Genomic DNA, 17,378 nt, shown 5'->3' with positions numbered 1-17,378 from the left:
AAATAGCAAATACTTTAATGTGATGAATCTCATGGGAGCAATAAAGTTAATGAAGTGGCCATGTGACCTGTTTATTCATCATTGTGAAAGAAGGATAGAGAGGCTTATTAATAATAAAAACAAAAACAAATTGAAATTTAGCATGCACCGCTCCTGGATATTACTTAAAAGATAAAAAGCTGATAATAATTGTTTTGATGATTATTTACTGTGGTGGACCAAGTACACAAATCAAATGTACAGATGAACATTACCTGAGAGAAAACAGAGCTGACCATCGGATTTTCACCAGTAAGAAAAAAAGCGTTTTAAAGTTTGTTGTTTTGCAGAACGTCACAGTTATATATGACTTGGCCTGAAGTTAGGAAGAACATTTTAAGAACATTTTTCTTAATGATTTTTTTCTTCTCAAACCTTGTCTTTGGTGTAATAACACCCCTGGCCAAAAGCCCCCAGAGGGCATCACTTCCCACTTTGATAATTATTGTAGTTGCCATGTTCTGAACATCACATCCTTTCTTTCCCCAAATGTAATCTTTCTAGGTGGCTGAATAAAAGTATTTGGACTTTATATCAAACAATTACCTTAACTTAGCATGAGCAAGCTTGTTAGCTAGACAATTAGCATCAGCTACCAATATTTACTTATTTTCAGTATGGTTATTAAATAAAAAAATAATATCCGTCTACTCGGCTAGTTAATCAAGACAATATGAAAAATGTATACTGTTGATAAACGAGATAAAAACAGACATCACATTGGGCTAAATGTGTAGCATTTTAATAAAACTGTTAACGTTATGGCATTGGGAAATTAGAACGTGCATGAGTTATTGTATTTAGCTGTGTTATTTTAATGTTTATTATTATTATTATTCTGATGTTGTCTTCATTCAAGCATTTCAGTGGGCTTAAATAGATCACCCTTTACAGCAGATTTAGCTCACAAGCAACTGACAGTTTTGACCTAAATATGATTTTCAGTTACAATACTTAATCCTAAAATTCGACATTAGTAACGTACTTTTAGCAACATCAGTCGCGCGTGCGCTCAAAAGATCTTCCGGTTCTTACTTGTGAATTCAGTTCACTGGAGACTCGCACTCATTTGAATCAGTTAGTTGTCGACTCGAGAACAGCTGCAATTGGATCATTCTAATCCATGAATGAATCGTATGGTGCGATTAAAATTAATCAGTTCGTTCTTGAATCAGACACACTTCTGCGTGTCGGAGCATGTGATATATTATAAGGACTAACAATATGTAAAAAGTAAAAAGGTACGCTCTTATGCTTTGGAATGTAGATGTCAGAACTATGGACTTGTCTGTGAGTCTTTCCCCCGTGACTCAGTTTCTGTCTGCTATGGGTTGTTAATTGGTTTCCAGGTGTATCTTGTTTTTCCCCATGTGTTCCATGCCCTAGTTAATTTAGTCATTCCATACACCTGTGTTTCCCCAATTATCCTGAGTTTTTGAGTATTTGAGTTCATGTTTGTCGAAGATTATTCATCTACCCCGTGTGTGTCCTGTGCTCCTGTTTTCTCCTTTGGAGAATTTCTATTGAAATTAAAAGAAGAGTGTTGTGCACGCCATGTTTCCTCATTCCACACATTGTGACAGTAGTGAAGTAAAAGTTACTCAAAATAAAACGATTACAATAAAGTAGAAGTACTTGAAAAATGTACTTAAGTACTGTCCACCACTGATTATTTATAAGATGTGTTGCGTCCTAAGACTTATTTTATTTGTAATCATGTAATGTGCTTTGTGGTCTGTTTTTGTTTCTCCTCATGTCTACTGCCACCATGCTCATGCTGGTGATTGGGATCACCTGTCGTTGATTTGCTGCCCATTAACCTCAGCTCCATTGATTGGCTGCAGTCGGGAGAATGTCAGCATATAAAGCCAGCACCATCTCACAACAAGGAGAGAGGGAGAGAGAGGGTTGCAGATGCCAACTTGCCACATGGACTTCTTTTCTCCTTGTTCCAGATAGCGTCATCTTATGTTGTGGAAATCTGTTAACTATTGGGGCAATTGTAGATATAGTTTGAGATGTATGGTTTTGTTTAGAACTTAAGGTTTTCTTTTAAGGAAACCTGTAGGGAGGTGGGTGCCATTTTTGTTTGAATCTGCTTTTCTCCTGGTTATGGGTAGTTAGGGAGAAAGGGAAATTTATTTGTTATTTATTTACTCTTTGTTTTAATGTTTAGGTAAGTTATGGTTAAAACTGAGTTAGAAACCTTTTTGTTTGTTTTGTTGGCCTTTGCCCCCTCCTGAAGTTTGTTTCCTCTTCTCCTTTTTCTTTAGATTCAATAAATACTTTTTCTAAGTTTACTAGTTTTGGGATGTGTTACTGGGACTAGAGATAAGAAGGACCTGTGCTCTTTCTCTCTCTCCAAAACTTTGTTACTGCTATGCCTAGTTCCCCTAGATGAGCTTAAAGATAATAAAGCTAGCGCGTAACAGATGGTATAACATATTATAAGGTTTTTTATAATGCATTATGCATTAATTATAATGCCTTAAGAATATGCATTAAATATGGGCTTCACAGAAAGTGTTATACTGGATCTGGACTAACTTCTAGATCTGGGATATTTTAGGAATGTTTTGAGCGAACACAATGCTGATTCTGTAGTTCACTGTGACAGCATTTATGTTATGAATGTACATGTGACTTCATACATCAAAAAAACAAAAACAAGTCTCCACGAGCTGAGGGTGATCATTAGGAGTTCTGTCACTGACACTGCAAAAACACCTCCCAGCATCCCTCCATCCACCAGAGATTCATTTGTACACCTTTTGGTGTTGTGATGGTGAACACGCTCAGCTGCAGAGGCGTCCCGCTGCGCGCCAGGCATCAGTCAAACTCTCACGCTTTGTTGTGGCACTCCAGCGGCCTGCAGAGATGAAAGACGCCTCTCCAGCGCAGTGTGCTGTTGTTTGGTTTGTTTGGATCAAAGTTGAGCTGAACAGTGACCCGAGGAGGCGTCTTTCTGTTTAATCACAGGCGTGAACAGAGAGAAGGACGTCCTGTTCACAAGTATCAGTACGGCCTTTAAAGATGCCTCATTACATGATATGTGAGAGATAATGAAGGCACACTTTGTCAGTCAAACTCTGACTTTTAACTAACTATTAACTATGATTTTTGTCTCAGTAAACTCCTTATTCGCTGTTTATTAATAGTAAGGTACTTGTTAGTTGTGTACAGTACGTCGTGGATAAAATATGATCATGCAGAACTAATCAAGTACTAATAAACTGCCAATATGCTAGTAATATGCATGAACATATGCAACTAGATAATAGTGAGATCCCTAAACTGAAGTCTTACCTTCATCTGAAGACTTCAAAAATTGAATGAAATATACCAACAAAAGTATAAAAACCAAAAAGGTGTAGCTGACAGCTCTCTTAATCTCCTGAGCTGTGAGCTATAAACTGAATTTAACCTTCAGGATTAAAAATCACCATAAAACCAAGTCCTGACACATGGCACAAGCAGAATACACAAGCGAGTCCACCGTGACATTCAGCGTGGCGTTCCTTGCGAACTCCCTGCTCCCTGTAAACTGGATTAAAGGTGCAGTTCGTCGACATTATTCTGTCCGTTTTTGATGAGAAATACTTTACAGCTCAAATCTCTTCAGACCGCACGCCTCAGCTGTGCACAAAGGCACTGCGCTTTATTATTATTTATGAGGTGGAACATTGTCAAGAGCTTCTTGTGCTTTAGAATGACCTTCATTTAGTTTGAGGTTATAAACCTTGACCGACTCCCTACACGACACCACTACAGATCACAAAGTGACGTTATATCGGCTAAACACAGCAGTGCTGAGTTTATATGGTGAATAATCATGAATATGGCTTGTATTTTGTCTCTTTTTACAGCAGACACATCCTGAAAATGAGACTTTGTGTCATTATTTACTCTCCCTCAAACCTGTATGAGTTTGTTTCTGCTGATGAACACAAGATATTTTGAAGAATGTTTGTAACCAAACCACTGACGGTAGCCAATGAATTCCATAGCATTTTTTTTTTTTTCATACTATGGAAGTCAATGACTACCAACATTCTTCAAAATATCTTCTTTTGTAACAAAAAAAAAAAAGATCAAATAATGACATAATTCTTATTTTTGGGTAAACTATTCCTTTAACCTTCTGGCACGACTGATCCGTACACACATCTTTGTTTAAACTCACTATAATAGCCACAGATGTTACGAATGTTATGAATGATGCATCTTTAGAAAGCCCTATGTGTTAAGCATCAGCATCCAGTCTCAGATTCATTACGCTTCAGCAACAGCAATATAGCAATATGGGTTGGAAATACAAAGAAAAATCTACATTTCAAGACTTTATGTCTTCATTATAAAACAGCAGTCGTGAGATGAATCCAATCCATCACACTTAAATTGTTAAAGCATCAGTTTAAGCATGTTGAAGCACTGAATCTATGAAATATTGAAATATAATCCACAGTTTAAATCAGATGTGCTTGAATGATCTTGAGAATTCAATCTGTGGCGGATGGACTTTTTTAACTTTCCGAAAGACACTAAGTGGTTGTTTTTTTATTCATTCAAACATTTGTGTCGAAAATATATATCATTTGTAGCTGTCCAATATTGCTCCAAGCTCAATGTTATATGGTATATACAAGTTTATTTGTCTGATTACCAATATGTAGATCTGATATTTATTTATTTTACTTCTGTTTTTGATGTAATCATAACATAAACACTGAAGTGAACAAACTACACTTTTATCAATGCTGTAATTTCACTTTCATCTGTAATTTCACTCATCTAAAAAAATGTTACATTTAATCTTCATATTACAACAATTAAAACACTTCATCTTTTTTATTTATTACAACAAATGCAGCAACACTGATAATGACAGTAGTCAAAATGAATGAACATATAAAATAAAATAAATATATCACAGGGCCATCTATAAACGCCATTTATCAGTGACTTTAAAACTGATTATCGGATAATTTCTAGATGAATTATCGGTTAACTTATCAGTTAATCATTGGTTAATATCGGATGTTTTTAACGTTCACAGAGAATAGCTTACTTGCACATAATGAAGGTGAACTGGACTCAAAACATCTCTTAAACAGTATGTTTGGAGAAGCAGTAGATTCACTGACCGTCAGTACACACAGCACTGGACACTCATGTTTGCAGCGCTACATAGAGGAACATGCATCTCACCTTTGAAAAAGCAGTCTTTGCTGTGGACCACATAGATTCTCCTCCGCTGCAGGCAAGCGGTGCGGTACAGCTCGCAGTGGTTCTCATAAAAACGTCCGTCAGAGCCACACACAGGCACAAACGAAGTGTGGCAGCTTTCCTGGCACACACACTCGGCACGGCCTGTCACTTCCCTGACCATACACTCCCGACCCCGGCCACAGTATGTCCTCCTGCACGCACCCCCGTCTGTAAAGACATAAGGCTAAACATTAAAAACCACATCAATTTGTGAGTGATTCTTCAGCTATGGAACAACGTCATCACAACCATCTGTTTGCTTTCATAAGAATGTCATAAACACACTGCAGTTATGACATCAACAAATTCTCTGTGCATGTAAAACAATAATCATTATTTAATGGGTAAAGACCGTGAAACTGCTATGGTAAAAATTGTTAATTGGTTAAGAGTAAGTTCACTTATTATATTGTAATTGATTCAACTTTCCATTTGATAAAAAATTAAAGTAAAATAAAATACTGTTATATTTACAAGTGGAAAAGATCCAGCCATCAGTGAAAAAAATAAATTGGCAAACTGACAAAATTGCCATATTAATGACTAAACTTTTATAACTGTAAATTCAAGTTTAATCTTTAAACCCTAAAATGTTTTGACTGTATATGTACATTAAAGTTCTGGCAACCACAGCTGTTTTATACTATAAATTTTTTTATAAAGGGAATTTTCATGTTTTCAGTAAAACAAGGTCTCTGGTTAATATCAATTAATGATACAGCGTCAGTTAGCCACACCCAAACTGAAACCACTCATTTTGATGTGTTTATGTTTATTCTTAAAAATATATGTTTCTTATAATAAAATCATAATAACATCTGGCGTGTGAGTGTGTGCAGTTTACATTGTAGGTAAAAAAAAGTCCCAAGTTACATTTACCATAAACCATATTTTGCTTATGAATGGAAAAATCTATTAAAAAATGTCAATAGAAAAAATATTCTTCTGGATTTTGGATGTCACTGGTGCATCACTATATAGAGACACTCTTCATCAAAAATAAATAATAATAATAAAAAAAAAAAAGACAGAGCAGAATGTTTGCGATGCAGTTTGGACACACTTTGGTTCACTCCGTCCCAGGAAGTATGTATAGTTTCTCAGCCAAGTGTAAAATCTTGCTCCCTGATGATTCCCCCAGTGGGCAGTGGAGGAGCTGCTGAGGTCTGGACGCTCTTTCCAGAACCGCAGGAGCGCAGTAGGGGAAAACTCCTGCTGGACTCACACGCTGGATTTCGTGCTAGCTTATTGTCCATGCCAGTTTTAGTACTTTCTTTGGGCGACAGCTGGTAGGCAGGAAATGATTCCCTATTAATTCCTGACCGCTGACTGAGAGCAGTGGAGTGGCAATAAACCCGGATCTCAGATCTTACTTTGTATACTACTACTCAGCATACTACATGGGCATTACAAGGGCACGCACCATCAGGCAGGAGAATGCATTGACTGGTACAGATGTTGATTGTCTTTCGTCACAGTATGATGTCATAATGTTAAAAAATTTGAAAAGAAAACTTTTTCAAAAAAATTTTTTCAATAAAAGCAGTTTTAAAAATAATGAGAAAGTTTTGAAACATGTTTTTACTGACCAGTTTCATGTAAAAAAAAAAATCAAGGCGAATTTGATTTCTCAGTTCATGACACCTTTAAAGCTCACTGAACTTTAGGAGATATACGAATTTTATTTTTTGCAAGTAACAGGTAAAATAAATGTTGTTGTGGCATATTACTCAAACAATAGGTATCCAGTGTAGTAAGTTAATTAAGTTTTCTTCGCTCTATTCCCAAAATCAGCTAACAATAAAAAAAATAAAAAAAAATGCAAGCGTTGGAACAGATGTCCTTTATGACCTTTGTTCATTTTACACTTCCGTGATGTGTTCTACATTTTAAAAAAAGACTGCACAAAGACAGGGTGATTTATTGGTTTTATTTGGCAGTATGCTTCATCATCAAAAAATCTAAGGAGGAGATTTGGTTTATTTGCTCTGTAAAACACTTTCTGCACTTAGAATGCAAATGGGCTTCATTCATGATACTACATCTGTTGATTTCATCTTATGTGTCGATTAAGTTGAGCATTATTTGGTATACAGAACTAGCATGATTGGACTCTGGTGTGACTCTCCAAATTCAACAGCTCTGATATATATTAAATAACATGACATGCAGCCAAAGTTTACTTTATTTTAAGAAAAACACAGACACACAGTCATGCTTTCTGATTCTTGCACAATAATGCACGCGCCAACTTTTAATGCTCTTATGGGTTTTGAATGAGAATGGCTAAACGTAATATTATAATCTGATCAACAGGGCACAATATACGTGCCTCCCCTCAAGATCCCAGCCTGTGTCATTTGGTTTACTAATTATTTACCGCACATCCATGAAGCAACATCGTGACCTTCTTCCTCCGTGTCAAGGTTGGAAACGATTACCGGATCATTTGTATTCCCTGAGCATTACAATGAAGATTAGGCGCTTAGTTGAGCTCTGCTCCTGTGAAAATGATTTGCTCTTCTTGGGACGCCTGCTGTCCGACCGACTCTCACCTTTTTCCAGCTCTTTCTCTGCTCCAAGTTCAACAATCTGGTCCAAAAAACAAATGCTCCTTTTACAACACTATTAGCAATTCTGCAGAGACGTCGTCCTCTTTGAAATCGTGGCATGCACTCGCTGACAATTCCCAACTGCACTCAGCACTGATTTACTTAAAGAGCTAAAGAGTTGATTTGTAATCCATTCAGTGTGGGCAGCGAGACAATGGTGATACATGAGTCTTAAAGGTTCCTCCGAAAGCTTTCAAACCCTGCCAAGCTGCTCAGCAGACGAGCTAATGCGTTTGTTTATCACGACCATTCTTGGGACTGTTAAGACGCTGCAAGCCATTGCTGGTCCATCAGCAATCGCTCCAGGCCTGAAAGAGAGATGCTCAAACATTTCATAGGAATCACCCAGGGAATCACAGAGGGAATGTTTGCAAGTATTGTTCATCAGCCGTGGATTGCTCTGGATCTAATCCCATTGTCATCAAGTAAATGTGACTAATTGATTCCTTTCATGAGGAGCCGCTCAGACAAGAGCCACAGTGGTGTAATCCCTGAAAGCTCACAGTATATGAACAACTTCCTCTCTGACATTAACCACAGACCACCCTCCAACCTCCAGGGCACATGCAGTGTAAAGTTCTGCCAGAAAGAAGTCGCTTGTCAAGTTTCTCAAATGATGGAAGTTCAATTTTGGAGTGTAATCAAATATTCGCTTTAAACCAGTTTTTCTCAACCAGGGGGCCTCAGGATCAATTTAAATGTTTAAATCAATATATTATAATATTAAATTATTAAATTAAATAATTAATATGTTAATACTCATTAATTCAGTACATTCATAAAAAGTTTGAAAAAAAGAATGAAAAGGGAAATGTGCATCTGATGGTTTAAGTAATTATTTGTAACAAATTATTATTTGTAAAGTTCAGTAATTAAAAGCATGTGCAATTACTTGCATTTGTTTAGTGCCTGATTCACTAAATGCTTTCAGATAAATGCTCAGTTCCTTAAATACTACTGAGTTTTGTTAATAACTTGCAATCTGTAATAAGCCTAGTCTACATAAAACTTAAGCATGTTTGCATAGAAATGAATGACAATTGCTTGATTTGGGGGGATTTTCCACCAGGTAAAAAAAAAAAAATGGCTGAAAAACTCAAAATTATGACATAAGTCATAATAACGAGATAAAAAGCAGAAATTATGACAAACTGATTTAACATGCAACTTCATATTCTGGCTATATTCTGCTTGTCTGTAAATGCTATATGCTTTATTAATAAGGTGTGAACTTGGTCCCCCAAACTCCCAAATTCAGAATGTCCCATTCATCAATATAGATACACACTATTCTGTGCCCAATGTGTTCATAAAGTCATTAAGTCCATTTCAACTTGTAAAGTCATAATTTTCATAATTCAAACTTTTTATCTAATAATTTAACTTTTTAAGTCATAATTATTTAATTTTTTTATTTAGCAGTTATGACTCAAGTATGGCCAATAAATGTGTATATTAACATCAGCTTCATCCCATCTGTGCTTTGAGGTATGAATGACATTTGTGGGTGTGGTGGGGATATTCTGGTCACATGACACTGCCCTGTCAAAGACACTGTGATAAATAAATAAAGAAAACTGATTTTTCCCATCAACTTATCTTCAGAGATATATATACAATTAATGCAGCATTATTTGGTTGGTGTTATATAAGACTATATTAATAAATTATGAAGCAAAATAAGATGCAAAAAAATAAGATTTTTCTTTTTTTTTTAATCAATTCACAAACCCTTCAACAGTCCTTATATTAAGCCAAACTTCGAACTAGTGTTGTTTTTTCTTTAAACAATGATATCACAATAGTATTATGTATCTATGTGTTTGTTTGTGTTTGTTTGATTTTTATATTACTATTTTTAAGATTTATTCTTAAAACAAGAACTAACTTTTTTAATATTATTATTTAATTAATTGATAGGTTTTCAAAAAAGAAACTGAAAAAAGCACAAATGTCAGGGCATGACAAAACATCTCCAGAGGGTTAATGCATTTTATGATGTTGATATAAAAAAATATATATATGTATTTTTTATTTTCTCTTTTTTTCAATATGTTATGTTTAATGATAACTTTAAATCAAGTTAGATCTAAAAGTAATCTAAAAAGTAGTCAGAATAGAATACGTTACTAACAGTTTTCATCTTGTAATCTGTAATCAGTAACGCAGTACAATTTGTAAGTAATCTACCCAGCTCCGTTTCTGAACATATAGGATATGTATAAGACAGTTTGTACAATATTTGGCTTCATATTTCATGTATCATTTCTGCAAAGATATTTAAGAAGTTAATTTATTTTACATTTACAGCAGGTTGACTACATTTTTTTTTTTTTTGCATGCAAAAATTAAAGATTGTCATGAGAGTGTGCCTTTTCAAGTATGAGGTCTTCAAACAGACAGACAGATTTATAATGACTTGATGCTTTGACTCTTTTGTTCCCTTTCAGTCGGTCACTCTTGACGTCATGCCGTTGATGACCAAAGAAATGGGTTCTCGCCAGAAAGACCAATGCACTTCAAGTGTAACTAAACGAGCCAATGGACACTGGCATCTGGCTGCCACACCCCACAGTGCGGGTATAAGAGGCAGCAGGTGCACAGCATTCATTCGTCCTTTCGTTTCAGAGCACAGCAGCAGTGAGTCACTACAGCCAGTTGGGTCTTCAGATCAACTTGTGCTCACACAGCATGAAGGAAACACAAGGAAAATATATATTTCAATACTGTCTCTTGCAGTTATATAGTTGGGTAATAAGTGCAGGCATCAGGGAGCCGCTATTAAGATGCAGCGCTTTGAAACTAAAAAAAGAGCAAACTCGTGCCAATGCAGAGGATCTCGTTTCTCAGCATGGATTTGGATTCGTTCAGCCAGACTGCAAGCCTCACCCAGGAACGAGCTCAGTCCGTGCTAAACTGTCTCCAGACTTTACCAGGCAGGACGGTGGTCCCACTGAAGTGAAGTGGATTGGTATAACCGGAAAGATCCCAATTTGTCGGTCATCACCGACGTGACGTCTCAGTTCCCTCCTTTTGGGAACAAGGGTTACATACGTAACAGAGGTGTTACTTGACAATGTGAAGCTGATTTTACACTGCCATTAGACTCATCATTCATATGTCATGAATAATATGATCTTTCACTGACATCCATGATGCACAAACTTCCTCACCAATCAGAGAACATAATGAAATAAAGAACAACAGAAGATAGAGTAAGAGACATTTCAGAGAACCGTTGCCATTCATACTTAATGTCCTGGATAAAATATGACTTCCAAATGAAGCAAGGTCAAAGTGAATGTCAGAAAGAGTGATGAGCTACAAACTCAAGGGCCGTGACTGAGGCAGTGTGTGTGTGTGTGTTTGACAGGTTGAGTATTCTAAAGATTTCAGATGTAAACACACAAACCCAGAACCAGCTCCATCAAGCCAATACCGCAGCACTTAACTCACTGGGTGGCCTGATAACACTTTATTGATCTTCAGATTGCCTCTCCATCTGTTAGCGGCATGCAGCTGGTATGTAGTACGCTTTACTGCAGCTGTGTGTCGCATATCGCAGGTGTGGAGGAATGAATCACAGACGAGAGCAGTTACTTTGGTGAAAGACTATTTGTGGTACACAGCTGTTGTGACCAGCCTAATTCTCAATCTACAAAATTTCCTAGATTACAGTTCACATATTCAAAATCAGAATCTATCTATGTATCTAATATTTTATCTTAAAAGAAAAACTAGTTGCCAGTGCAGTAAGAACACAATATTAAAATATAAACCTGTTTTAAGGCTGCTCTGATATTTTTACAGGAAAACATGATACGCTTTCTTAAAGGTGCCATAGAATGCATTGACACAATATTTTAAATTGTCCTCTGAAACATATACATGTGGCTTAGGTGAGGGCAAAAAAAAAAAAAAAAAAAAAAAAATTCTCCAGAAACAGTTTAACATGTCCATTTACAACCCAAGGATTTGTCCCTAGAAAAAAATGGTCTGTTTTTACCTTATTTGGAAAGGTCATGAATAATAATGTGGAGCTCTGCTCTGATTGGCTGTTTCACAGTGCGGCTCATTTCAGCAGGAAGGAAACTATATAAATGAATAAATATATATTTCAATACTGTCTCTCGCAGTTATATCGTTGGGTAATTATACTGTATATAAAATGCAGGTATCAGGGAGCCGTTATTACGGGATCAGATGCTTGCCTGTGGTGCTCAGGATCTGTCAATCATTCGCCATCATTCTCAGTCATCTCTTCTACTCTGTTTATGTTGTAATTGAAATCTTATGTACTGTAATGTAACAGGCTACCGCTAGCAAGCAGCTAACCATGTCCCTTTAGTGGCTCACGTTATTTTATTAGAACAAGCATTATTTGTTTTCCGTGCCTTTCCGAATACAGACACCATCACAGCACATAACTTTTATTTCCACGATCTGCCGTTTTCACTATTATCCTCACTTGTTTCTCCACACCTGCAGAACTTCTGATGATTCAGCTGTGGAAGTTCGGCTGGCACAAAACATGGGCAGGTATATGCAAATGTTGGAGGCGTTACTATTAGCAGGGGTGCACATGAGTGGTCCGCAGGTCCGCATGTGTGACCAAAATAAAAATGCGTTATATAAATATGTTCTGACAGCGCATTTGCGTACCGACATGGTTGACAGCTGTCAATACACAATTACCATTTTAGATCACAAACTGTACTATATAAGTTTTATTTTCAATCTTAAAGCATAAATCTAGGCTGTTTTCAAAGCACAATGCAAAACTATGACCTTCATCCACTGACACTCTTTAATCAGCAGCAACGCTAAATCTGGAAGCGCGGATTCTTACTTGCCGGCAACCCGCCAAAATAAAAGCCTGCTTTTTAAGTTTGAATATGATGAAAATGCTTTTATTTATTTATTTTTAGATGCTTTTATCCAAAGCGACTTAAAATTGGGGAATACATAAAGTGATTCTTCTTAAAGAGGCAAACAATTAAAGTAGTAGTAAATATTAGCATTTTATTTTTAAGTTTACTATAAAATAAATGTATTTGTATTTAATAGTAGGACTGCCTTTTATTTTTAATAATATTATCACACACTATTATTTAGTTTATTTACTATTATTTTATTTAAAAAATAAATAAATAAAAAAGTGCAATAATATTATAAATAGTATTAATTCATTTTTTATAGTTGCATTTAATGGGTCAAGCTATATGCAGTGTGAGGACCAAACCAAATCTCCAGGTTCTCTTATGAGAACCAGGCTGAAAAAATTATGTGCACCCCTGACTATTAGTGATCCCAAATGTAACATCACAGTCAGTGCTATGTTCTGATTCGCCTATTTTTCAGTGGCCTTTTTTGCATGCACAAGATTTACATTAGAAGGAGGAAACTGTGTTTGAGGCTCGCGGTATGTCATTTCCATGTACAGAACATGTTCTTATTCATCTATGCTAAGGTAAATACAGTTTCCCATTCTATGGCACCTTTAAGTTTAACTTTAACTTTTAAGTTTAGTTTAGTATAACTAAAACTGAAAAAAAAAAAAACAGAGATTTAAAATGACAAAAAAATCATGTAAAATTACTAAAACTAAAATTAAAATCTATCTATCTACTGTATCTATCTATATATCTATCTAAAAATAAATATTCAAATATTAAGCAAAGCTTTACAAATAACAAAAATAACCGCAGTGAGAAAAAAGACAAAAGTTTCTAAGAGTGTGATCTTCATATCACAAAAAAGCTTGAAATATATTTTAATAAACATCAACCCCAAGGACACAGCAGTTGAAGAATCCTCCATATATTTTATTTATTTTATTCAAGCACAAATCATGCTTGGTCCTTATTATATGTGTTCAAACACAAACTATGTACTGTATATTATTTTTGATAAACAGTACAGATTTAATAATTCACTCTGCTCTGCAGACATTTGATTATATTTTCTGCATGGTTATTTATGTGTCCTTGTAAACCGGCTGGTGGCTTAATATCAGTTGATCTGCAGCAGCGCTGACACAGCAGCTCCTCTATCTAGCAGCGGACCACCGTCCCACACAGCACCAGACCAAGGGCACCTTCCCACAGCACCTCTGACCCGGCAGGAGCTCGTGATGATGCCTTTCCTTTCCGAAACATTAATATCATACTGCAGATTTCAAAGGCTGCAGGCCAGCTGCAAAGACAAGAGAATCACTATAGTCCAATTAGACTGAATATTGATTTGCCGTCTATTAATACTGTAAATATGAGTCATTTATCATTATCAAGTTATGCGCAAAGGAATTTAACCAACGGAAACCTCAGAGATTTTACTCAAATCAGTTAATACACTAAAAGACTAACTGTTTTTAGTTATTGGGGATCCAGTTGTATAATTGCCTATAAAAACTATTACATCCTGAAAGAGAAATTATTTTGTTTTAAAGAGTGTTTTGGCTTGAAATCAGAGTGCTGATGTGCAGAACACATACTGGATTGCTTTACTCATCACAGAAAATATGATGCATATTTTAAAAAGTGTGTGTGTGTGTGTGTGTGTGTGTGTGTGTGTGTGTGTGTGTGTGTGTGTGTGGGAGTGAGAGAGAGAGAGAGAGAGAGAGAGAGAGAGAGTATAATATAAATGTTGTTGCCTTTGGCATAAGAAATGTTTTTGATGTCAAGTCAGATATTGAATCAGATTGGACCAAACCACAATTCTGAGAAAAAAAAACGAAAAAAAAAAAAAAACTAAATACAATTTGAGAAGAAAATAATATAATAATATTCTTAATAAAAATATTTGCCTGTGACAAATGTGAGTTTTTTTTTTGTAATCGTTACATGATTTTGCTGCTCATTTTCAGCAAATAGCTCCTCTTAATGCTATTTGTCACACATGCCACCAAAAATGTCAGTTCTGATAAAAAAATAAATGATGTTCTGTCACTGTAAATCACCGTCAGTGTGGATGTCATAACTGAATAACAATTCTTCAGTCAGGTTAGGGTTAGTTTTCAGTGACAAAATTATACATATAATAATAAACAAACTGATTAGAACAACTACTTTGAATATTGAAAAAACTGCATATAAAGTAAGCATGTGATTTTATTTTATTTATTTATAAAATATATATATTTTCAGTATTGTCTGTTATGGTTAATTTCACTTATGAATATGGTTTTAATCAAAGCCACAGCAGAACATTTATCTCTCAGCTAAACAGCAGTGATTCGTTACTGAATAAATCCACAGGTTTTAACTAATCAAATGAGTCAATGTTCAGTGACTCACAAAGACGGTCATCTGCTGTGTTTCTGAGTGAATCAGCTGTTTGAATTGATCACTTGAATAATTGTTTGAATGATTAACTCATTACGAGAGTAGCCTGCCAACACCTACTGGTGCTTTAAGTTTCATATTTAGAGCATTATTTTTAAAAAGCTGTCCTTTTGTGATTTCTATTCAATAATTTTCTTATTTAACAATTACTTTAAAATATATATTGTTTTATTATTTACTTTCATTTAATAAGAAATAATTTCTCTGCCTAAATTTAAGTGTGATTTATCTGTAATTAATATAATTAATTAATCAATAAACTATATAATAAAAAAAAAAAAAGATATTAGTCCAACAGAACTTCAATAGAAGTTTCACAGTTTGCATCACTCCATTTTCAGAAGTTGCCGTATTTCTCACAGTGAGTGTCATAGCCATATACCGTGTGAAAACATGAAACGTAGTGTGTTTCTGAAGAGTGTTTCTGAAGCTCAAAGTGAATGGAGCCAGCCGTCGCCATCTTGGCAGCAAATCACAGTGCGTCACTCCCAGATAATCAAAGAAATTCCCCTCTTCACACTTAAGTGAAGTCATTTAGAGTCAAATTAGCTCTATAGATCAAAACCACTTTTTGAACCAGGCTTTAAAGATTTTTTTTTTCTTCTTCTTTTTTTCTGCTGGTCATGGCAGACATCCAAATCCACCAGAATTGTTTAAATAATACTGTTTTGTGTCACGGAATGTAGAGAGTATTTTAGGTGAGAATGTACTGTACTTCTTTTCTACTTGGTTTGTTAATAAAGACAACATCTATTTGAAAATTTGCTTAGACATTTTCGGAGCTCCAGGACATTAGCGGTCATCGCTTCCCTCGTTAGCTGATGTCTCTGCAGTGGTTAAATAAAGCAATATGCTCCAAGAAAAGTTTATAACAGCTAAGGGTGTTGTAGGCACTCAGCTTCACATCGTGCCTAACAACGTTCCTTAGCTGTTTTAAATTCACTGTAAAACAACAATCTGGCAATTCTTTGTCGATTTTGAAAACGATTTTGTGTTAGTTGTCGGTAGACTACGGCTCTGTGTAGTAACTGCCGCTCCACCTGAACCAGTGTTGCCAAGTCTGCGATTGTTTTTCATGTCCGTTTTTTTAAGCAACCCCAATACCATTAACGTGATATTTAGCCCCCAAAATGCGAATTTTACCGAGGCAACCCTTCCAAAAAATGTATATTTTAACCCTGGGAAGCAATTTTTATCAGGGAACCTACAGGAAACGCGATTGGGCTAGTTTTGGACTAGTTTTAAGAAGCAACTGGGCAGGATTTGTTGTGAAAACCTGGCAACCCTGATCTGAACACACGTGTTGGAGATATACTTCTAATTACAGGAGCATCTTTACTCGCATTTGAGTTTTTGCGCGCAACAGATAGTAGTACGTCATGTGTTACGTGGGCAGGTTATAAAGGTAACGGAGGGAGGGAATAACAGTGAGCTCATCAGACATTTACTAAAAATTAACATTGTTCAAGAGTCCCACAGCTCGAGTCCGAGTCGAGTCTGAAGTCACTGTGTGTGCAACTTAAGTCGCACTCGAGTCCGAGTCTCAAACTCGAGTCCCCATCTCTGCGACAAGAGAGTCAGCACTAAAGACTTTTAAATAGAAAAATACTGGATTGAGTGCAGTTTTGAGATTATTATATAAACTGTGCAAATGTAAGGTCATGTAAGAATCACAAGGCTGAAACCAGACATAAAGAAAAAAAGAAAATAAAAAGAAAAATTTCTGTTGCTGGATTTCTATCGATGTGTTTAGAATGGCTGTAAAACCTGGCATCAGTACTGTTAATGTTCTTGAAGCCATTATTTTCACATATGTTAATGAGGCGCGCTCCACATAATTTCCACACACATTAATGTTGGCGCAGTCCCTCGTAAATGACATTTCCCCAAGCGCTTAAGAGAGGACTCGGAATAATTAATAACAGCGGACAGCGGTTCATAGGTACCGTGATCCCTAGCATATTTTTTTCTCATTATTCTCTGTGCTCCTGTAATAATTATGTTACAGAATTCCTCTAGTGATAGCGTTTCCATTCCTGCACCGTTACTAAAAATACGTGGAGACGGAGTACAGAAGCCCAGAAGGTACGACAGCTTCCTATAATTATAACTCAAA

General features: G+C 35.9%; 1 protein-coding gene across 2 annotated transcripts in view; it reads right to left on the bottom strand.

Annotated features, from left to right (window-relative positions):
- Window positions 1–17,378, bottom strand: part of LOC113038202 (follistatin-related protein 4-like) — a 185,296-nt gene that overhangs the window by 117,983 nt on the left and 49,935 nt on the right. For both annotated transcript variants that reach the window (XM_026195460.1, XM_026195459.1), the window contains exon 4: window positions 5,248–5,475. In XM_026195460.1, coding sequence (XP_026051245.1) covers window positions 5,248–5,475 — 228 coding nt within the window. The remainder of the gene's footprint in view (window positions 1–5,247; window positions 5,476–17,378) is intronic.

This window comes from Carassius auratus, chromosome 21 (genome assembly GCF_003368295.1).
Source record: "Carassius auratus strain Wakin chromosome 21, ASM336829v1, whole genome shotgun sequence".
Taxonomy (NCBI): domain Eukaryota; kingdom Metazoa; phylum Chordata; class Actinopteri; order Cypriniformes; family Cyprinidae; genus Carassius; species Carassius auratus.
The sequence above is the reverse complement of the archived record's forward strand: the minus strand, read 5'-3'. Positions and strand labels throughout refer to the sequence as shown.